At 30.6% G+C, this 24613-nt stretch overlaps 1 protein-coding gene across 1 annotated transcript in view; it reads left to right on the top strand.

The window, feature by feature from the left end:
- Positions 1–24613, top strand: part of LOC142332959 (neuroligin-3-like) — a 290961-nt gene that overhangs the window by 171368 nt on the left and 94980 nt on the right. The window contains exon 4 of the mRNA XM_075379678.1: positions 13552–13825. Within this exon, the coding sequence (XP_075235793.1) occupies positions 13552–13825 (274 nt within the window). The remainder of the gene's footprint in view (positions 1–13551; positions 13826–24613) is intronic.

A 24613-nucleotide genomic window follows, 5' to 3' on the forward strand; every position in this document is an offset into this window, starting at 1 on the left:
ATCCCCTAAACGAATTTTTAAAAAAAATGTAATCAATGCCCCATATATATAAATATTTGAGCAAAATTTGAAGAAAGACGGTTATTAAGCCAAAAATCAGCGCGACACACATACATACATATTTTTAAATGTAACTTTCTAAGAACTTCACTAAAATTCGTGATACGCTCTGAATAATTAAAACGAAATTGTAAACTTTTTTGATAGTCTATATATTAAGTATAAACTATCAAAACATTTTGAAAAATATTTAAATCGAAGGGAGTTAGAGAAAATGAACAAAAAACATATATCTCAATTTAAGCAGTAGGAGTTGCCGGCCTCCGTGGCGCGAGTGGTAACGTCTCAGCATTTCATCCGGAGGTCCCGGGTTCGAATCCCGGTCACGCATGACATTTTCACAAATCATTTATCTCATCCTCTGAAGCAATATCCAACGGGGTCCCGGAGGTAAAAAAAAAAAGAGGTAGTGGTTGATTTTTTGAGCCAAGTTTGAAGAAAATCATTATTTTACGATGTAAGATTTTCAAAGTTAGTTCGACACAAGTGATTTTTTTTGTCTATATGAACTAGTTGGACCCTAAGACGTAAAGATTTAATAAAAACTTGTTACCCGATTTTTAACATGATCACCATACTTTCCTGATGTTTTTCTAAATATATTCGCCGGGAAAGTAAAAATGTTCTCAGAGTGCAATAAAATCGAAGCTCAAAGGATTTCAAGGATTAAGCTCTAAACCTTTTGAAATCAAAACAAAAGTGAGGCAAGGTGATGGTCTATCGCCCTTAATATTTAATATAGTTTTGGAAAGAGTAATTAGGAGATGGAATATACAGATGAAAATTTGAAAATTTGAAACTAGCAAGTAAGGGTAAAAATTGTTTGGTCTTCGCAGATGATCTGGCACTTTTATCTCCGGTTATTAAAACTGCTGAAATTCAAATTCATCTTATTATTTTCAAAAAAATGGAATGGAATTACTTTCAAAGAATGGATTTATTCGGTTCCATAATTTTTTTTTTCTTAACGTAAAACTTCATCTTTCATTTTACATTTTAATTGTATAATAATCCATCAATATAAATTATTTTTACAGCCTATTTTAATGATGTCAGCGATTAATGACGCATGAAAAAGGACTACTATGACGACAAAAATTAAATCTGGTGATAGAACTTTCCGTACGGAAAGTTCTATCACCAGATTTGTGCCAGAATTTTGTATCATAATTATTAGGTCTATTATTGTGAGAAAATTATTAATTAATTTGATACTAATTTGCAATACTAGAATTAACAATTAATAGTTAATCGAATTGAACGTAAAGTGGAGGACATGAAAACAGACACAAAATTACATCAATTTTCTGCCATAACTCGGCTATTTGTTAACCAATTTTCAAAAATAAAATGTCATTTTATTCAAAATAAAAGGCTTAATATTTTAGTCAATAACATATATATATTTTAATAAAACTAATATTTATGGAGATTCGGAAAGTTCTATCACCTGAGATTTGTGCCACAATTTCATCGATAAATATTAAAACGTATACTCTTAAAAAAAGAGATTGGTTTTATGCAGTGTACAAGAAAGACAGAAAAGACGACTAGTTTTCAAAAATAAGATTTCAAGGATTAAGGTCTGAACCTTTTAAAATTAAAATAGAAATGAAGCAAGGTGATGGTCTGTCGTCCTTACTATTTAATATAGTTTTGGAAAAGTAATAAGGTTAGAACAAACAAGGGTTAGAACAAACAGATGAAAATTTGAAACTAGCAAGTAAGGGTAAGGAATTGTTTGTTATTTGCAAATGATCTGGCAGTTTTGTCTCCGAGTATTAAAACTACAAAAATTCAAATTAATCTTTTAAAAATGTTAGCTGAAAAAACAGGTTTACTAATTTATTTTCAAAAAACGGAATTTATAGCAAATATTAAAATTGCTTCAAGGATTTTAAAAAGCAAATATGGAAAACTTAATAAATTTAAATATGTAAGTGAAATAATTAAATCCAACGCTTTAAATAAAGAATTAAATAAAATTAGAGCTAGTAAAAATGGATCTTTCGTATCACTTAACAAAGAATTTACATAATAAAAATTCATTTCCAGAAAAACAAAAATCAGGCAATATAACAGTTATTAAATCTGATTTTGTATGTCTCGGAGTGTATATATGAATAAGATAGGCGAAATTGAAATGCTAGAGAGGAAAATATTAAGATAATTGTTAGGGCCAGTTAAATTTGAAGAGAATATAAGGAAGTTTAGAAAAAATGAAGACATTTATAAATGAAAGATTTTCAGATGGTAAAAGGAAAATAAAACTGATACGTTTTAGGACATCTTTTTACAACGGAAGAAAAACCTGAATAAAAGATTTTTTTAGTTTTGTCTCTAATCAAAAAACTAAAAACACCTGGTTTATTAAAGTTTTAAAAGATATGAAAGAACTAAATATCACAGTAGAAATAATTTTATTAAAATATTATTTTGCCGGTCTCCGTGGCGCGAGTAGTAGCGTCTCGGCCTTACACCCGGAGGTCCTGAGTTCGAATTCCGGTCAGGCACGGCATTTTTCATACGCTTTTTTTTTTTTGTCTTCAGTCATTTGACTGGTTTGATGCAGCTCTTCAAGATTCCCTATCTAGTGCTAGTCGTTTCATTTCAGTATACCCTCTACATCCTACATCCCCAACAATTTGTTTTACATACTCCAAACGTGGCCTGCCTACACAATTTTTCCCTTCTACCTGTCCTTCCAATATTAAAGCTACTATTCCAGGATGCCTTAGTATGTGGCCTATAAGTCTGTCTCTTCTTTTAACTATATTTTTCCAAATGCTTCTTTCTTCATCTATTTGCCGCAATACCTCTTCATTTGTCACTTTATCCACCAGTCTGATTTTTAACATTCTCCTATAGCACCGCATTTCAAAAGCTTCTAATCTTTTCTTCTCAGATACTCCGATTGTCCAAGTTTCACTTCCATATAAAGCGACACTCCAAACATATACTTTCAAATATCTTTTCCTGACATTTAAATTAATTTTTGATGTAAACAAATTATATTTCTGACTGAAGGCTCGTTTCGCTTGTGCTATTCGGCATTTTATATCGCTCCTGCTTCGTCCATCTTTAGTAATTCTACTTCCCAAATAACAAAATTCTTCTACCTCCATAATCTTTTCTCCTCCTATTTTCACATTCAATGGTCCATCTTTGTTATTTCTACTACATTTCATTACTTTTGTTTTGTTCTTGTTTATTTTCATGCGATAGTTCTTGCGTAGGACTTCATCTATGCCGTTCATTGTTTCTTCTAAATCCTTTTTTCTCTCGGCTAGAATTACTATATCATCAGCAAATCGGAGCATCTTTATCTTTTCACCTTGTACTGTTGCTCCGAATCTAAATTGTTTTTTAACATCATTAACTGCTAGTTCCATGTAAAGATTAAAAAGTAGCGGAGATAGGGGAACATCCTTGTCGGACTCCCTTTCTTATTACGGCTTCTTTCTTATGTTCTTCGATTATTACTGTTGCTGTTTGGTTCCTGTACATGTTAGCAATTGTTCTTCTATCTCTGTATTTGAACCCTAATTTTTTTTAAAATGCTGAACATTTTATTCCGGTCTACGTTATCGAATTCCTTTTCTAGGTCTATAAATGCCAAGTATGTTGGTTTGTTTTTCTTTAATATTCTTTCTACTATTAATCTAAGGCCTAAAATTGCTTCCCTTGTCCCTATACTTTTCCTGAAACCAAATTAGTCTTCTCCTAACACTTCTTCCACTTTCCTCTCAATTCTTCTGTATAGAATTCTAGTTAAGATTTTGATGCATGACTAGTTAAACTAATTGTTCTGTATTCTTCACATTTATCTGCCCCTGCTTTCTTTGGTATCATGACTATAACACTTTTTTTGAAGTCTGACGGAAATTCTCCTTTTTCATAAATATTACACACCAGTTTGTATAATCTATCAATCGCTTCCTCACCTGCACTGCGCAGTAATTCTACAGGTATTCCGTCTATTCCAAGAGCCTTTCTGCCATTTAAATTCAGATCTCAGTATTGTTTCTCCCATTTCATCCTCCTCAACTTCCTCTATAACACCATTTTCTAATTCATTTCCTCAGTATAACTATTCAATATATTCCATCCAGATGGTGTACCATCTTTGTTTAACACATTATTAGATTTTAGTTTATGTACCCCAAAATATTCCTTAACTTTCCTGTATGCTCCGTCTATTTTACCAATGTTCATTTCTTCCACTTCTGAACACTTTTCTTAAATCCACTCTTCTTTCGCCAGTTTGCACTTCCTGTTTATATCATTTCTTAATTGCCGATAGTTCCTTTTACTTTCTTCATCACTATCATTCTTATATTTTCTACGTTCATCCATCAGCTGCAATATATCGTCTGAAACCCAAGCTTTTCTACCAGTTCTCTTTATTCCGCCTAAGTTTGCTTCTGCTGATTTAAGAATTTCCTTTTTAACATTCTCCCATTCTTCTTCTACATTTTCTACCTTATCTTTTTTACTCAGACCTCTTGCGATGTCCTCCTCAAAAATCTTCTTTGTCCTCCTCAAAAATCTTCTTTACCACCTCTTCTTCAAGCTTCTCTAAATTCCACCGATTCATCTGACACCTTTTCTTCAGGTTTTTAAACCCCAATCTACATTTCATTATCACCAAATTATGGTCGCTATCAATGTCTGCTCCAGGGTAAGTTTTGCAGTCAACGAGTTGATTTCTAAATCTTTGCTTAACCATGATATAATCTATCTGATAACTTGCAGTATCGCCTGGCTTTTTCCAAGTGTATATTCTTCTATTATGATTTTTAAATTAGGTGTTAGCAATTACTAAATTATACTTCGTGCAAAACTCTATAAGTCGGTCCCCGCTTTCATTCCTTTTGCCCAGCCCATATTCACCCACTATATTTCCTTCTTTGCCTTTTGCATTGCTTGCATTCCAATCTCCAACTATTATTAAATTTTCATCTCCTTTTACGTGTTTAATTGCTTCATCAATCTCTTCGTATACACACTCTACCTCATCATCATCATGGGCGCTTGTAGGCATATAGACGTTAACAATCGTTGCCGGTTTAGGTTTTGATTTTATCCTTATTATGTACAATTTTAGATGATTGATATTTTTAAATCTCTGAATCTGCACTCAAAGCTAATTAATCATTTCGTTAAAGAAAAATACAAGTTGATGACCTATCGTTGTGACCTATCCGTACAGGTCATTCCCCAGTATTATTATTCCTAACCAATAAAATCGCTGGTTATAAGTAAAATATTGCAGCTGAGAATTAAAGTAAAATTTTTAAAAAATGTCTCCTAATTATTGTGATTTTTTAAAATATTTTTATTTATAGTCGGATCAATAATTAAAGTCATTAATGATTTATTAGTGTAATTTAACTATACCGGTAAATTTGTAGTCTTGAATAAACTCAGGTTTAACAAGTTTACTTCGTGCAAAACTCTATAACTCGGTCCCCTCTTTCATTCCTTTTGCCCAGCCCGTATTCACCCACTATATTTCCTTCCTTGCCTTTTCCAATGCTTGCATTCCAATCTCCAACTATTATTAAATTTTCATCTCCTTTTACATGTTTAATTGCTTCATCAATCTCTTCGTATACACACTCTACCATACGCTACATTTTCATATCCCACGCACAAGCTTCAAGCTTATGTGGCGATATCATCAAACAAAAAAAAACAAGGGTTTCCAGGAAAAACCAAAAGAGAAATATGACTACAGATGGAGTAAAGAGAGAAAAATTGAGAAAGAATGACAAAATATTGAAGGAAGGAAGTCAAAAGAAAAAGAATAATTAAGATATTTATTGTGGTCCTAAGATGACTAATTCAAGAAGAAGAAGAAGAAGAAGTAAGGTGAACATCTTTTTAGGATATTAATTAAATTGCATTATATTAAATTTCAAAAAGTAATTTAAGTTGTAGAACTAAAATTAAACAAAAATTTTAAAAATAAAATATTTGCGAAAATACAACTGGAGTATTGTTTTGAATGAAAGAGATGTAGATAAATTATGTAACCAACTTCAAGAAATATTACATTATTGTATAGTTCAAAGCTCATCAGTTACCAATGACACAGATAAAATGCTATAGCTCCTGGGTAAACAACATATTCTAAGAAACGTAAAGAAATGAAAAACTTTTATTTAAAATGAAAAACAAAACTTACAATATTAAATTCAAACGTTATTTTAGTTGATATAATTTTTTTTTTAACCAAAGAAATTCACAAAAAAAACTTGTATTATTTTAGCTTGCTTTTAAAAAAATATTAGAAATATATTTGAGAGATGAAAAATATTATTAGCCTTTTCATTGATAATACTGTAAAAATACATTTTTTTAAATTTATTTCCCAATGCTATTTATTACAGAGTAAAAATTTATAATTTTACAAGATATTGTATTATGTTCCGAGAAAGTATAGTATATATTTTAAAATAAATGGTAATATAAAATGAAATTAAATAAAATAAAAAGTAAAGCTTCGAAATAACAAAATGCTATTTTTTTTCCAGGTAAAACTAGCATAAGGAAATCTTTTGTGGTGGCGGTACTATTCACTACGATATACAATATACATATATACTATAATATTGAAGTTTACTATAATATTTAATTAATATTACACTTGAAGGCAGTAGCATCCCTGACTTATAGCTAAGATTGTAAATAATTATGCAAAAAAATTACAATTGTAAACGGTACACAAAGAGTCTCGCAATTATATAATTTCTTCTAAGTGAGGTGCTATACCTCATCTCACTGAAGGTTAATGGCATCTTCGACTGACTGGAGCTAATAAAATTATACTGTGTGGATGTCAAACTCCACTAATGTGAATTAGAAAAAAAAAATTCCGGGGGGAACTGGCGAAAAAGATTCTGTTGCAAGGAGGTCGAATCGTGTACACGTGCATGACCAGGGAGGCAGCCTCTTTGCTGAGGGCGTTCGGATCCAGCAGATGGCTGGATCAGGACGTTCTGGATGACCCTCGAGGTTTGTGAGGTGGGCGAGCGATTCAGGGGGGATATGCATGGGGTGCATACCCGGACCAAGGACTAGGTGATAGGGAAGGGAAGGGTAGCCTTCTTGGGGAGAGTCACCATGGCAACCGGTAGGGATGTCGTGATGTCTCAATGATCCAAGAGGGACCCCGTCGGGAGATCAGCTTCCAGCTGCACTAAGGGGGGGGGCTAGTCTTCAGCCACGTGGGCCGATCTAAGTAACGTGTTCTAGGAGGTTAACGGTTGCTCTCAAGTGGTTAAAAAAAATGTTTTTTTTAAATTAAAAAAAAAGATATAATTTCTTTTCCTCAAAAAACAAAAATTTCTGTAATATAAATAAAACTGTTTTTAACAAAACGATACTGATATCAAAAAAGGAAAGACAATACATTTCTTTTATCAAAATCTGTTATTAATTTAGAATTTTCATTAAAAAAAATACATGTTATATATATGCATGTGTGTGTGTGTAATAGACAATAGATAACAATAATAGATAATAAACAATTTTTTAAGCGTTCCATATAATAAGCAAAACAAAAGAAAATTTGTTACAAAACTCTTACTCAAAATAGTATATCTAATGTTCTACAATTAACGTAAGAACATCACAGGTAGTTATTTAATTTTGTGTCATATTTATTAGGTCTATTATTGTGAGAAAATTATTATTTAATTTGATACTAATTTACAATATTAGAATTAACAATAAAAAAAAAAAATTAATACTGAATTGAATTGAATTGAACGTAAAGTGGAGGACATGAAAACAGGAACGTAATTACAACATGAATTTTCTGCCATAACACGGCTATTTTGTAACCGATTTTCAAAAATAAAATTTCATTTTATTCAAAATAAAAGACTTAATATTTTAGTAAATGACGTAAATTTTGATAAAACTAATATTTATAGAGATATAACGACTGAAAAATAACCATGGCCGCCATTTTATAATTTGCGAAGGTATTTAAATCCTGATTTTTTGCTAGTTTTAAAACTTTATTACCAAGACGCTTACCAAATATTAATGTGATTCGTCTATCCGAACTTGAGATAGATTTTTATATAAAAATAACAAAATGGTGGACAGAGGGAGAACGAAGGAGAAATAGTCATTTTTCTTAAGGATATTTTTTGTTTAGTTTTACAAATAGAATCCGAAAAAGTATAGCTAGCCTACGAGTTTAGAAACCCTCTCAATAAAATTGTTAATTTTTAATTTATGTACTTTTTTATTCTTTGTGTTTATGTAATATTTAAAAAATTAAAAATAGCTTAATATGAAAAAAAAAATACACTTACCTTTAATATTATAGTTCTGTTTCGGTCCAGTACACATGATTAAAACACTTAATAATACAATAAAAAGTAAAGGAAGTTGGCCATAATTTAGCTGACGAAAGGTTGGAGATAAATTCTATATATACTGGTTACTTCTTCCGACTCCGTTCTCCATTGCCAACTAATCTACTTAATCATGGCTGGATTCCAAATTACTACTAAATAACTAATTGCCCAAAGGCGTGTGACAACTGGAGGATTTGTAAAAAAATTTTAAATAAAAACTATCTTGTTTGTAATTAAGATAACAGTATTTAAATAAAAAATGAAGAAGAGAATAACATTTTATTAATCTATAAATATTTTCTTTTTTGATGATTTAATTAGCCTATGCTGAACAAAGATAAAGTATAATAATAATAATAAAATAAAATTTATCGGTAAATCAAATCCCTAAACTCATGCAATAAATTGCTATCTATAGCAGTAATTACCTAAATAGCGAAATGAAAATAAAATTATACTTTTATAAATCTTTTCAACTCAGCAAAACATTTTACTTAATCATAGTAAAAAAAAAACGTTGCTACCGTTAAAATTCCTCTTTAAAAAAATTCAAAATAATCGAATTAGTTTTAAGAAAATAATTAAACCTTTTATTTTGAACGATTCATCAAAAATACATTACATAGGCGACATCATGAATGTGCTACATTATTCCACGGATAAAGAAAGGAACTGCCCCAACATTTATCTGAATGGTCAAAAGTAACGGTGATAAAACCTTTATCAAAAGAGAATCACAGAATAAATTCTAGAAACGATGGAATTTAAATGGTGAAAATTGGTCAAGTAATTATTGAGTTATTTGAACAAAAAATTTTAAAAATTAAATAAAATCTTAATTAAAATACGACATTCGTTCAATAATTGAACAAACAAATGGCAACATCGAAAAAACTATTTAATACAGTGAGTTCGGAAAATCGCTGTGCAGATGCTTTATAATTACATAGTGCATTCTGTTTTTTCGGAGTTAGGTTGGTTGTCCTGTTGTAGTCTTTGTGAATTACTATGTAATATACGTATATATATATATATACGAGATGCGACAATAAAATAATGAGACTGATTTTTCTTTGAAAGATATGGCAACCCTGCAGCTTGCGTAGGCACACCATCTTTGACCTTGGTCTATAAGCTACTTCTAGTCCAAGCGGCACATTGATGTAACTGCTCAGTCGTGAGTTGTGCTGTAATAAGTGAACACGTGTTTGTGTCTCTCATCACAGAAATGAAACCGTAAAATATTGCGCAACGGTATGCCATTTCTTTTTGCGTTAAATTGGGTGAAAACGCGAAGACAACTTATGTTAAGCTTCAGAAGGCTTTTGGAGAGGAAGTAATGTCGAGAGCTCAAGTGGCATAAAAATGTTTAATGTTTTCGGTGGCATAAAAATTTTAGTGAAGGCAGAACGAATGTTGAAGATGAAGACCGCAGTGGACGACCATTAACCTCACGGACAGATGTCAACTTGACCAGGGTGCTTGAAATCGTACGATCTGATCGAAGATTATCCGTGAAAATGATTGCAGAAGAACTCAACAACGATCGAGAAACGGTTCGTCTAATATTACCTGAAGATCGTGGTATGAGAAAGATTTGTGCAAAAATGGTCCCCAAAAATTCCGTAGGTGTCCTCGATATTACATTTTTTTTACAGATAGAAGCATCGTTTCATTTGAGATATATTAATTCACAAAATTAACAATTGTGGTCGACAATTAACTTCCATGAATTAAACAATCTTTACACGAAACGAAAATTACAGTCTAGGTTGGTGTGAGTAGACCGCGCACTGCGGGCCCAATCCTTTTTGAAAATACAGTTAATAATGATCGTTATTGTACTGTTTTAACAAACTTTATTAGTCAGTTAACAGAAGTGGGAATCAATCACGATTGATTCTCACTCAGCTGTGGCGTGATTGATTCAATCACGCCACAGCTGTCAATGACTATTTTACGAAAAAATTTCTTTGGCGAACGGATCAATTCGGGGGGTTTGTGGGACCTGCACGATCTTCCGATCTGACTCCCTCAGATCCATCAGGGCTAGAAACTGGGGGTGTGGTGGCGACCGGAAGCGTCACCAGGTAGATGTCTTCCACTGCGGGGTTGGGATGACTCCCTCAGATTACTTTCTACAGGGAGCAGCAAAATAAGCCGTTTATCGCAACAGACCACGCACGATTGGCCAACTAAAAACCGTAATACCGACATATGTGGCGCTGCGGTCGAATAATTCGAAGAATTGTATTTATAGTCCGATTTGGTTCATATTTAGAATATGTGTTACATGAAAAAAAATACCTCTGCAAAAAATGGACCTGTAGATGGCGCTGGAATTGAGATGTTTGGAAAAATTGCATTTATGGTCCGATTTGGTTCATATTCAAATTATATTATTAATTACGTGAAAAGAAATATTTTTGCGAAAAATGGACTCGCTAGGTGGCACTGGTGTTGAGATATTTACGTAACAAACAAATATACATACAGACTTTCTTCTTCTATATATATAAAAGGCAGTGTCCGCTGTAGACTAAAAAACAATTTGACCGATTTACGCGCGGGAAAATTAGAAAAATGTTAAGGGGGAAAAGGGAGAAAAGGAAAAGGGGAGAAGAGAAAAAGGTAAAGGGAACACGGAAGAGGGGAAAGAGGAGAAAGGGAAATCGGAAAAGTAAAGGGGAAAGGGGACGGGGAATAAAATGGGGAAACAAATAGGGAACAGGGAAACAGAGAAATAGGGAAATAGAGAAAAAGGGAAATAGGATAAAAGTGAAAGGTTAAATTTTGTAAAGTCCCGTAAATGTTCAGTTTTTTAATATTTTATCAAACTTTCAAGTGTGTTAATTTAATCTGTATATATATATATATATATATATATATATACACTCAAATCTAGCAGTAGTAAAGCATTGCCGGATCAGCGAGTTTTTTATAATTTTTTGACTCAACAAATATATTTTCTGTAAATGTTTAGAATCTCTTATATTTTTCTCAATAATCAAAGTATAAAGGTGTTGAATAGTAGTTATGTGTGTAAATTTAAATGAAGATAAATCAGAAAACATTACTGAGGATGGGCTTATCCCCGAAAGCGCTCTAATGTAAAAAAAAAGTAAGAATGTTTCTTTAATTCTGTATTTGGCGGATTCAATATATATATTGTTAAAAATATATATATGTGTGTGTGTGTGTGTTACGGTAAAACCGGTAAATCTTAAGTTTTATCAAATCGTTTTGGTCATTGTTGACAATTACCATATTCTGTTGGTAAAAGTTGACAATTCTGTAACGAAATCACTTCTAAATAGAAAAGAGAGCATGAATTTAAAAATGCTCTTCTCAATGTCGGGATTTCAGTTCAAAAATTGCATTAAAATTAATCATTTTCAAACTTCAGAATAATCAATTAATAGTTAACTCTTAAATACACAGTCTGGGTGTAACACCCGGATTGTTTTTTAACACAATTTATTTTCAATTTTTGCTGCGGGAAAAAAGTTTTGAATCCCAATTGAACGTTTTTCATTAAATACAGTCATTTTGTTCGTTCAGACCGTTCTAAAACTTAAGGAAAGATATAAAAAACCTAAAAAATATAACTAAAAATTCTGGTTTTTAAAATATAGCCTTCCAGTTATCTGTTTATTCAGAATTTATCGTAAAATTCGTCTTTCCTTTTACAAAACAACATTATTAAAAAAAACATGCTGCTAAGAAAATGTGATTGAATTTTATTTAATATTATTAAGAATAATTTTTACACAAAAAAGACGCACAATATTTCAAATACAGCGATTGATAAAATTCAAAAAGTGCAGAGGTTTCGAATGACGGCTAAAAGTGCACTTGAAGAGCAGGCAGAAAAGCTGAAGGCAACATCGTGTATAAAGTTGCAAAAATTTTCTGTCGGACAAAACGTCAGAGTGAAACTACCAGATATAGATAGAGCAAAGTTAGATCAAAAATCAATTATAGCTGTCATTGTTGGTATTCAAAACGATAATTTTTATGAACTTGGTACAAAGGTGGGTAAACTACAAACTATGTATACGAGAAACCAGATTACGTTGTGTAAAGAAAATGTTTTGAGTGTTGAGGAAATTGGAACTAAAACAGTGAGCATACGAGGAGTTGTGTTAAAACTGTCTTTATTTGGTGGGGAGGGATTCAGAAATTGCAACTGCGTGAAAGAGTCTACGACGAACAGATGTTTGTGCAAATCTGAAAAATTACTTTGTAATTCTAAATTCCATAATAGTCAATCTTGCTGCAATAAATAATAACGTGTGAATTTCAAAATTTCGTACAATTAGAACACTAAGTTTAACAAAATTTTTCATTCAAAAAATAATTAATATGAGGAGCAAATTTTTCTTGCATACGAGTTATTTACTAGTACTTGAGATGGGCATTATTCTTAGTTATCGAGTTTTTTTTGTAATTTGTAGTCTCGAAAGGATTCATTTAATTATAACAACGAACATATTGCTATTTACCATTGTAGAAGTTTGCTGAAAATTATTCATTCCTGAATATTAGTGTATATGAATTAATTACTTGTAAAGTTTTTGAAATGTCTTAGTATTATATAGCAAAATAAAGTTTTTTGTAATCTTTTAAAAAAAATCTGTTTCATTTTTCACTGAAATTTCGAAATTGGGAAGAGCATTTTTAAATTCATACTTTTGATTGATTTCATTACAGAATTGTCAACCTTTACCGACAGTCTTATGGTAAATGTCAATAATGACCAAAACTATTTGGTAAAAGTCCGAAATAAATGTGTTTTCAAGATTTTTTCGGACTTTTACCAAGTGACTTGGTAAATGTTAGAATTTACCGGTAAAACTTAAGATTTACCGGTATTCGGGGTTTTACCGTAACATACATACATATATTTATATAACCTATGACACTGCAGGTAAACATAAGGATTCCAGCGCGAAGAAGTCATTCATCTAAATTGGCTCAGCCGTTGAGCTTCTACGGTGGAACAAATATAACAACATACACTCTAAATGTATTACACTTCTTTTTGGGTAGTTATGTAATAAAAATTACTTAATAAACATCAAATTAATAATAAATTAATTTTCTTTTTCAGATAATCTTCATAATCCTTTTCCTGGATCGTCTATATCACAACAGATCAACAGCAATACAAATCATGAACGTGAAAACAATCACTATCCTCATGGAGGTTTAAGCAGTCCACAAGCTAGAAAAAATATGATAACAAAATTAGCTAGATATGATTTATTATTAGGTGTTGTAAAGGCTGAAGCATATTTTGCTTTTACTGGAGATGATGTACAATATGGTATTGAAGCTGATCGAAGAACCAGAATTCTAAGAACATTCGTCAAAAATACATACAGGTATGAATTATTTTATTTATTATTATTATTATTATTTTTATTTTTTTTTTTTTGAATTTTTTATGGGCATCGACTGCTAAGAGTCATTAGCCCTAGTCACATTCTTTAAAAGAAATTATTATCTCTATCAGGATCGTCATATGTAAGGGTGTAAAGGGCCCTTACATTTTATTTAAAAACACAAACTTCACAATAAACATTAAGACATAAAAGACAAGGACAATCACAAACACTTACGGAGTGTAAAGGGCCCCAATATTAAAATTTGAGATAAGCTTCTCAAAAGACCATGAAATTAAAATTTCAACCTATCAATACCATTTCTTTATATATATATAAAACTACCGCTTAGAGGTTCTTTATCACAGCTTTAAACTTTCATTTTATAGACTTTTAAGAACTCCACTGGCGTGTAAAAATGCAACTATATTTTCTTCATTTCCATTATCCAGATCAGCACTAATATTATTTGTAAGACGGAACCTCTTTCTGAGGTCTTCATATATGGTACACTCTTCTATCAGATGCTTGATTGTCAGTGTTTTATTACAAACACCGCACATTGTTAACAAATATAAATTTGTTAATCGCGTGTGACCGATTCTAAGTCTGGTCACCGCTACTTGTTCACGGCGAGTCAACTTAAAGTGGCTTTTCCATTTATAAGGAGAAGTTTTTACTGAGTTTAATTTTGTATTTAAACTCCTCCATTCAGCATTCCACTTGTTTTTTACTATGTTTATTAGACGGTTTTTAACATCTGCCACTCTTACAGGAAATGCATCCAGATCATCGCAGACTGTTTCCTTTCTGGCAGCTTCGTTTGCGATTTCATTACCTGTAATACCAGCATGCCCCGGAGTCCATACAAATACGCATCGCTGTCCTCGTTGTTTTAGAACGTATAAAATGGACAGGATGTTTGCAATTAGGACATCCTTAATGTTCTTGTTCCGAATTGCGACAAGTGCACTTAAAGAATCGGAACATATTAACACTCTCTCTTCGCAATAGTGTTCAGTGTAGCGAAGAGCTTGCTGAATTCCAGTGAGTTCTGCCGTGTAGACACTGGCCACATCTGGCAGTTTCCAAAAGTGGGCTTCTCCATTTACATATATTGAGCATCCAACACCATGTTCGGTTTTAGAACCGTCAGTATAAATTCTAATATGTTCTTCGTAAGTACTGACGGTTGCCAAAAATTCCTGTTGGATGATCACTGCTGGTTTCTTTTTTATTTCTCCTTGAGAGAGATCCAAACTTGTATTTACCGCTGGCAAGAGCCATGGCGGTATTTCTCTAGTAGAAATTGCCAATGTATCTGGAAAGGCAATTTCGTATTTACTTCTTAATTCGTGGTACCTAATTCCGGCTGGTCTGGAATAGGTAGCACGACGTTCGTATAATGCAGCCATAGGATGGTTATTGAAAAGTTTATTATTATTATTATTATTATGTGTTTTTATTATCACTCCATAGCTACCGTTTTTAAAGTTCTAATTATTATTTTTTTGTATTTGACTATATAATTATTATTATTATTATTAATTTATATTATTCAAACTTTCATTTTTTTAATGATTACATCTATATAAATAAAAATGTAAATAAATGTTCGTTTGTTCAGTATCTTAAATCTCCAAAAGTTCTTCACCGATTGTTTTGAAATTTTGACACAACGTTGCATTCTAATACTTGCGTGTTTTTATATACCTACTAGTTATATACTAAGATGTTACACCTGTGACAGGTAAAAACATGCTTTTTTTTAAAAAAACAGTGCTATCTGTATGATATAAAAGCAACATACGCTATTAAAAATATTTTACGATTCCATTTCAATGTTCCCGATATGTGTATCCGCTATAGACTAAAAAACTACTGGACCGATTTACGCGCAGGATAAAAGGTAGAAAGGGAAATAGGGAAAAATTGAAAAAGGTAAAAGGGAAGGAGAAATGGAAAATGAAACGGGGGAAAGGAAAACGGAAAAAGGAAATGGAAGGGGGAAGGAAATGGGGAAGGGGAAAGTGGAAATAAGGTGGAAGGTAAATGGGAAATGGGGGAAGAGAATGTGGTAAAAATGAAAATGGGAAAAGGAGGAAAAGTAAAAAGGGAAAAGAGAGAAAGGGTAAAAGGGAAAGATTAAAATTTGTGATTGTCCGTAATGTTTATTTTTTTAAATGTTTTACCAAACTTTCAATTGTGTTGAATTGAGTATATATATATATATACTCAAATATATATATACTCAAATCCAGCAATAACGAAGCATTGTCGGATCTGCTACTAAGTAAATATAAATTGTAAACACTAAATTAGAAATACAATATAAAATTACATTCATTAAATCAGTTTATATAATTAAATGGTTTAACAGAAAGTTACAGATTTATAAACACATTTTAACAGTCAATCCTCAGTTAAAACCCCAAGAACAAATTATACATTTTAATTTAATAAAAATACCAACTACTTGTAGCAATAATTTGTTCTTGATAAAAATAGCCCTTTCATTATGTTGCTAATCATTTTCATTTGTTAAATATAAAATTCTTTAATTTTTGATCCAATCTTGTACACAATTATATTTAATTAATTGGATATCATTCATATTCATTGTAGTACTTAAATGTTAAATACATTACTATTAACCCGTACTTGATTACATTTTAATTTTGTTGTTACATAACTGTAAATTATAATTAAAATTCTCTAAAATTAAAAACAAAGACGTGAACAAAGTAAAATACCGTTAATAATACATTTTATTTTTTTATTTCACGTTTAATACTTAATCAGACTTTTACTTTATATAATAACTAAAATATTAACTATAATTATTTATCTTTTTAAATTATATCTTAATTAAAATTTATCTTTAAAAAAACTTTTTTGATGAAACAGAAATCTCTGCAAAAGTAGAGAGTGTGATATGAAAGTAGAGAGTAAAGTGTGATATAAAAATAAAAACAGTAAATGAACAAAAAAAAAGTTAATTTTATAAACAATATTTCTTTGATTAAAAAAGTTTTATATTGGGCAAACAGGATGTACTTTTAAATATGGCTAAAAAAAGATATAGTTTGTACAGAGTAATTCAAGAAGAATGTAACAAATTTCAGAACATGTTTTACTGGTGAAAATAAAGAAGAATGTTCATATAAACACAGGTTCATTAACGCTTCGTTAGTGAGTGTCAGATGGCGAAAGATTTCATTCTGAACTAGATAAATATTCCAAATTGTTATATATTTTGTTTTTAATAAACACCGAATTATTACATTCGTATTTAGATTTTCTGGATTTTATTAATACCATTTTCTCAGAATCAAATTCTGTACAAAATTTGTTTAAAACCTATTTGTGTATTCCTATTTAACAAAGTTATTTTACACCAAACATAAAATAGTATGTATTTCGATCACAATTTTGTCTTTTACCCTAAATTTCTCAAAAATAACAGAAGATTCAGTTCTGGGAACTATTTATTTTTTTTTTCAATTTTTCATGTTAAATTTAACAAAAACCACTAAATTTAATTTGAGAATTACAATCTGGCTTAATTTTACCGAAGGCACAGAGATCAATGCGAATCTATATTTTGAACTGTTTCTGAATCTATATTTATATGAACTTCTTTCTTTATTTTCATCAGTATAACAAGTCCTGAAAGCTTGTTACATTCTTCATGATAAATCTTTATAATAAATTGTATATAACTGTGAAAGTCTGTTTTAATAATTTGTTAGTATACAATTTATTTTCTTAATAAAATTTGTTATAAAATCTATTATCATAACAGTAATTTTTTTTTTGTATAGAAAGATTCTGTAATTATAAATAATGTATGAAGTCCCTGAAACATAGAAGTATAGTAATATTCTAATTAGAAAGTCTTTTTCTGAGAATTCATGTTTTTTTCTTTGGTTAAAAATTAATTCACCAAGACAATTTCTCAGGAGTATGATATGTGAAATCTATTTTGAATGAAAAATGTCAAGCCAGAACAGGATTTGAAACGCATTACTTTTTGGATAATAAAAGATGCCACTACTTTGCTGCACAGAACGATCACCAGTTTTTATAAGGATTTGTGTTTGTGTGTTAGTGAGTTGGTTACAAGGATGGTTAGCAGTTCCAACCAAAGCTGGCATCATTTTTAATAGACTGGTTCTAAAAAGAGCTAAACCCACCAGGCTAGTCTAGTGGTGAACTCATCTTTGTAAATCAGCTGATTTCAAAGTCGAAAGTTCTAAGGTTCAAATTCTAAAAAGACAGTTACTTTTATAACGATTTGAATAATAGATCACAGATACTGGTGTTCTTTGGTGATTGGGTTTCAATTAACCACACATCTCAGGAATGGTCAACCTGAGACTTTTGCACAAGACTGCATTTAATTTATGTTTATACATATCATCCTCTGAAGTAATGCCTTATGGTGGTTCCAGAGGCTAAACAGAAAAAGATTCTGAAAAGAGCCATTTAGTCTCTAAGCTTCCAGTATTGACAAGAAGATGGCTGAGCCAGCTCAGAAATCGTAAAAAAAAAAGAAAACTGTTTTGGTTCCTCATCAGAAAGTGTAAAAGGAAGCCGGACCAGGTTGATTGGCTGTGGTGAGGCAGTGGAGATATTCAGCATTCAGTGTTTTCTTCTGTTTGTCATCTGGTTCTTTCCATCAATAGTGCTCTATCAATATATCAGTATCCTGCTTGTTTACACTCTTTTAAAATATCAGAGTGTAGTGACGAGATACTCCGGCTTGGTTGGTATGTGATATAAATCACAATAACAGTCACGCTGACTGTTTATCACGGTTCATCCTTTGCACATATTGGTCAGAATAACCAATCTTCCAAATGACAGCTTCATTCCATTCTGTAGCCCAGTAATTTTGTATGTAGGGGATTACTACAGTTTTTTTTTATTGTAACTTACAATAAAAAAATGTGAAAACTAAATGGAAGAAGTTTAAATTTAATTATTACTACATTCATTATTTCTCTTTGTGTAAACATAATTCCTAAACTACACCACTCGGTTCTTCTCATCCCCATGTTATACCACTTCTCCAATCACTCCTAATCTTCTAATACCTTTACACTTCCCTTAAATGAGATGTCAGCCATTTCCACCTTAATATCTTTGTTAGTCAATCTGGATTTCATCAATTTTTAAATCTGCCTCTCTCAGGTCTTCCATTACCTTATCTACCATTAAATGAAAAAGTCATAAAATACAATAAAAAAGTAATATTTCAGCAGTGAACCATTACCCTACAGACAAATATCATACCAAAATTTAACAAACATTATTAAAGATACACAAAAGTATTTTCTTTAAATAAATTCTGCATAAAATTTTCATACTCCATCTTCTAGAATTATCGTTATATAATTTAACTTTTGCATACATTCCATCAGAAATTATTAAAATATTCCCATTACCTTCCATACACACAAATCTTAATCCATATACAAAAAAAAATTTAGAAAACAAGAGGTACATAATTTTTTTTGATTACATTACCACATAAAATGAAATAATAAAAATATAAAATTAAAATATACTGAACACAAATGCAAGATTGATTTACTAACACAAAAAAAATGTATATATATATATATATATAAATTATATTTACAATCCAATTAAACATCAACTATCATCTTCAAAGTAAGTTCCCTTGGGAAGCCAAACAACACTTCTAATGGTATTCCCAGTCTTCATAGCAGTGTTGGAATTCAGAAACCGGAATATCCTTCAGATGATTGGTTACAGTTCTTTTTATGTTAGCTACTTTTCCAAATTGGTGTCCTTTGAGGTGTTTTTTAAAGTCAAGAACAGGAAAAAGTTGCAGGGACTCAAGTCAGGTGAATAAGGTGGTTGAGGAACTACAGGAATGTTTTTCTTTGCCAAAAACTTAATTGATAGTGCAGTGTGACAAGGTGCATTGTCATGGTCCAGAATCCAATTGTCTTTGACGGCTGGTCTCACACGGGCAACTCTTTTCCGCAGTCTTTCAATAATTTCTCTGTAAATATATTGATTTACAGTCTGTTCTGTAGACAAAAACTCCTTATGGATTATGCCATTACTATCGAAGAAACAAATTAGCATGGTATTGATTTTTGATTTGCTGATTTTTCCTTTTTCGGGAAATGGTGAGTTTGATGCTTTAAATTCTTTAAACCACCTAAAAACTTAGGTTCATGACAGAGCATCATCTCCATATGCTGCCCTTTTCAAATCTGAAAAAGTTCAGTAGAATTCTTACCAAGTCTAACATGAAACTTGATTGCACAACGTTACTCATAATTAGTATCACTCATTTTTGTAACGCACAACAGAAACTCATTTTACAAAAAGTTTATTTACATCTCACATGGCAACAATAGACCAAAAATATTAATACCTAATATAAATCAGCTGTTCATATAACCGTATGTTTACTAGTAACTTTACAGTGTTGTTACTTTGGTTGCCAAAAAAACTAGTCTCGTTACTTTATTTACAGACCTCATATATTGATTATTGCATCTTAAAACAAAGTAAAGCAAATCATCAAATTCACCTAATACATTAAACAAACAAGCTAAAATAGTGTATAAAGATAAATGTTTTGAAATTGTACATTGGTCAAATAGAATAAACTTTTAGAAAAGCACTTCACAATAACATAAGACTTACATTTATTTATTTACCATTTAATAGAAAATAGTTACATTAACATATACAATAAACTAGGAAAGAGTACAAAATAAAGTTCCAAAATAAAAGGAAGACTGTATCATACCGATTGAATCATAGTAGACTGTACATAGTACAATTGTATGATAAATTTTTATACTTATTTTATTGGCATGCTATCTTATATTTTGCTTCGAGTAATAGTTATAAATCAAAAATATAGATCTACTTATTTGATTTATGTTTCAAGGAACGATCGTTCAGATAGAACAGAGATGGCTACTGTTTATAAAAATGACTTACACTAGCTAACTTTGTTAAATGATTTTCTTGGCGTTTTATCATTCCAATGTCTTATCCATTTTATTCTAAGTTTTCATCATTCTTATCAAAATATATATGTGTAGCATATCCAAGATTATAATAATGAAATTAGTAATCATGCACTTATTTTTTGTAGTGTAGAGATTTCTAAATAAATTTTATAATCTGTTAGTATTTAATCGTCACCTACTTATTTATATGTATCACATTTAGCGTCAGTCTGAAAACTCATTTTAAAGCAATCTCGATGTTATATTTTTAACATCAGCTGTTACCCTGATAACAGGTTGGAAATGTTTGTATTCATAAACAATAACTGCTGACTTGCTATTGTTACCATATGCTACATCAGTTAAAGCTATCTTCAAAGAGTATTCAGCATTAAGTTGAGACTTTCAGTCACTAATATAGAATAATTTGTTTAAGCATTTTTCCATTTTACATCTTTTTCATATTATTACTATCATTTTGTTGTATGTATAACAAAAATATATCTCTGATGCTAATTTCTATATTATGGAATGAGAATGCTAGTTTTGTTGTATTAGTACATGACAATTTTATAAATAGATAAACATGTTTACTTTCATCAGTAAATATCAATATACCTCCAGTGATCTCTGTGGCATAGTTGTTGAATCTTTATCTTTCATCCAGAAATTCCAGGTTCAAATTCTAATTAGGCAAGGAATTTTTCATAGAGTAAAAAAGTTTTTCATTATTATTCATGAATAATTGTTTTGCATCAACCTATTGTTGCTGTAAGAATGAATAAATAAATATTATACTGCCCATCACTAGTATAATATATATTAATTGAAGATATAAAAAAATAAAACAATATAAAACTGATACCGTGAATATTTGAAAATATTTCAATTTTACATAATGTTTCCATTAAAGTAATATGTTCCATATTTTTAATAAAAGATAAATAAAAGAATCGTGGTTATTTGTAAAGTACACAAAATATTACTTCCCTTATTGTGAAATTGTTATGAAACACAAAGAGGTACTTTACATTGCTTTACATTAACTGTTGCAGGCTGTCTTATGACTTATATACAAAGCTCTTAAAGTACAAGTGGAATTGTCAGAGTAATTTTCTATGACAGTAATAAAGTTCAGTATACAATCTCCCTTCCTACGGGCATAGACCAAAATTTATTACTTGCAGAGTTGAATATTGCTATCATTTTGGTATTACTGATGTATACCAGCTTACTAAAAAAGATAATTGGAAACTTTTACATCTAATAATCTTGTCATGCTTCAAAGTAGCTGTGCTGTGTTTAGGATTTACTGTTGATTTATTCAGTTAGCCTTCGACGTTACGGTTATTGCACATTACATTCATTATAAAAATTGTTTAATAAACTCTTTTTTTTTTTTATTAAAATTCTAAAATTATTTTGTTAACGTTACCTTAAACTCTGCGTAAATAAAGGTACAATATTATTTTAAAATTTTATGATAATATATAGGCAGTATATTTAAAGAATAAAATAAATTTTATACTACAAAGAAATAAAATTTTAATTAATATAATACAAAAATCGTTAAATTAAAATGAAATAATTAATTACAGTAAGTGAAAAAGCCGTTATATTTTTATACTGTAACTTAACACAAGAATGTAAAAGTTTATTCAATTAGAGTTGTTGTGTTCATATTTAATTCATTTGATTCCAGAAGACTTGATAGAAATAAGACATGATAGCAGTCTGGTACTGCAGAAGTCGTAATCTTTTACTACCTACACGTACAGTTGTAGAAAAAAGGTTTTTCTTCATCTGCAGTAGTTCTTTCCTATGAGTTTCCAATAATTCTATTAGGAAAATTAAAATTTTTATCACACTTGTTTAGTTAATTTTTTAAAGTGTAGAATATTAATATCTGACCTGATTTTTTTTTTATTAAAATTATTTTAAAACAATTTTATTACAGTAAAAGGTCAAATCAATTATAATTTTTTCAAAAAATAACAGTTATAAATATTTTACTAATATTGTTAGGGATGTAGGATGTAGAGGGTATACTGAAATGAAACAATTAGCACTAGATAGGGAATCTTGGAGAGCTGCATCAAACCAGTCAAATGACTGAAGACAAAAAAAAAATATTTTACTGAAGAAGAAATCAAATAGAAAAATATTTTAAATAATATACAACCCCAATAAAACATTTCTATTGTGAGTAAATTAATTTCCTTTTTATACCTTACTTTTCTTCTATCATGAGCACATGCGACTCCCCCTGGAAAGAGGAACATATTTCCTCTTAGGTGAATGACAACCTAAACTAATTGAACAGAAGCTGCTTTCATATTTCAGATGCTATGGCCAAAAGTCCATCAAAGTCAATGCATAAGTTAGCACAGCACAGCTGCTAGATATTGGACTTTCTACTGCACGCAAAGCTCTAAGAAAAGAACTGAAACTTTTTCTGTATAAAATAATGTGTGTTCAAGAACTGAAACCCACAGATCATGCCAAAAAACTAAACTGTTGTCAATGGTTTAAAAATTTTATTGACCAAAATTCTGTATGTATCCTCAACATTATGTTTTTTACAGATAAAGCGTGGTTTCATCTGAGAGAATACATTAATTCACAAAATATATTGTGGTCGATAATTAATCCCCATGAATTACACAATCAATCTTTACATGAAGCACAAATTGGAGTCTGGGTCAGTGTGAGTAAAACGCGCAATGCAGGTCTAATCTTAATTGAAAATACAGAGTTAATAGAAATCGTTATTGTGCTGTTTTAACAAACTTCAATAGTCAGTTTACAGAAGTGGAAATCAATCACATCTGGTTCCAACAAGATGGCACCACAGTGCACACACCTAACAGGTCAATGACTTTTTTACAAAATGTCTTTGGTAAATGAATCTTTTCGAGGGGTTTGTGGCCTGCATGATCGCCCAATCTGACTCCCCCACATTACTTTCTATGGAGGCAGTGAAACAAACAGTGTACTGCAATGGACAATGCATGATTGATAAATTAAAAACCACAATAACCACACATATGAGACATTCCAGAACATCAGCTAATTATTGTTTGAACACTAATTGAAATGTGTGCAGTGTTATATTGATGTTGGAGGAGATCATTTTTAACAGCTTTTATAAACTACTCCAGTTATTGTAATATCCATTTCTATAAAATAATGAAATAAATATTTAAAGTAATAATTAAGAAAGTTTTGTTATTACACTTCCGCAAATCCAGCACACAGTAACTTTCCCGAATACTCTGTATAAAGCTAGAACTCATAACTCGAACTAAAATACTCGTACATATCCATACATTACCACATGTTTCCACAGATTTGGTTCAGGGATCAAAGGGATGCCATAACAGTGACATCCCTTATTTGCATAATGAGAATACTTGTAGCTTTTTACATCCATGAATCAACAGACTGGGATGTGTTTTTAATTAGAACCAATTCAACAAAATGATGGTCAGGAACATTAGTGCAATGCCATTAAATACTGAGTTCAATCAGATCTCAAAATACCGACTTCCAGATGAAGAATATGGAAATAAGGTTATTGGTAGTAATACTATCTCCACTAAATTCTACTACATCGTGGTGGTAGAGATCTAGCATGTTGTATTTGCAAAGATGTACGGTAGTCCTTATAAAATTCTTTTTTTTAGAAGATTCTACTTTCTAATTTATCATGACCCAGTTAATTTGGAACTTAACTTACCTACACCCCCAATATTATACATTAAATTTAGTAACTCATTCT

Source organism: Lycorma delicatula, chromosome 12 (assembly GCF_047948215.1).
Source record: "Lycorma delicatula isolate Av1 chromosome 12, ASM4794821v1, whole genome shotgun sequence".
NCBI classification, from domain to species: Eukaryota; Metazoa; Arthropoda; class Insecta; order Hemiptera; family Fulgoridae; genus Lycorma; species Lycorma delicatula.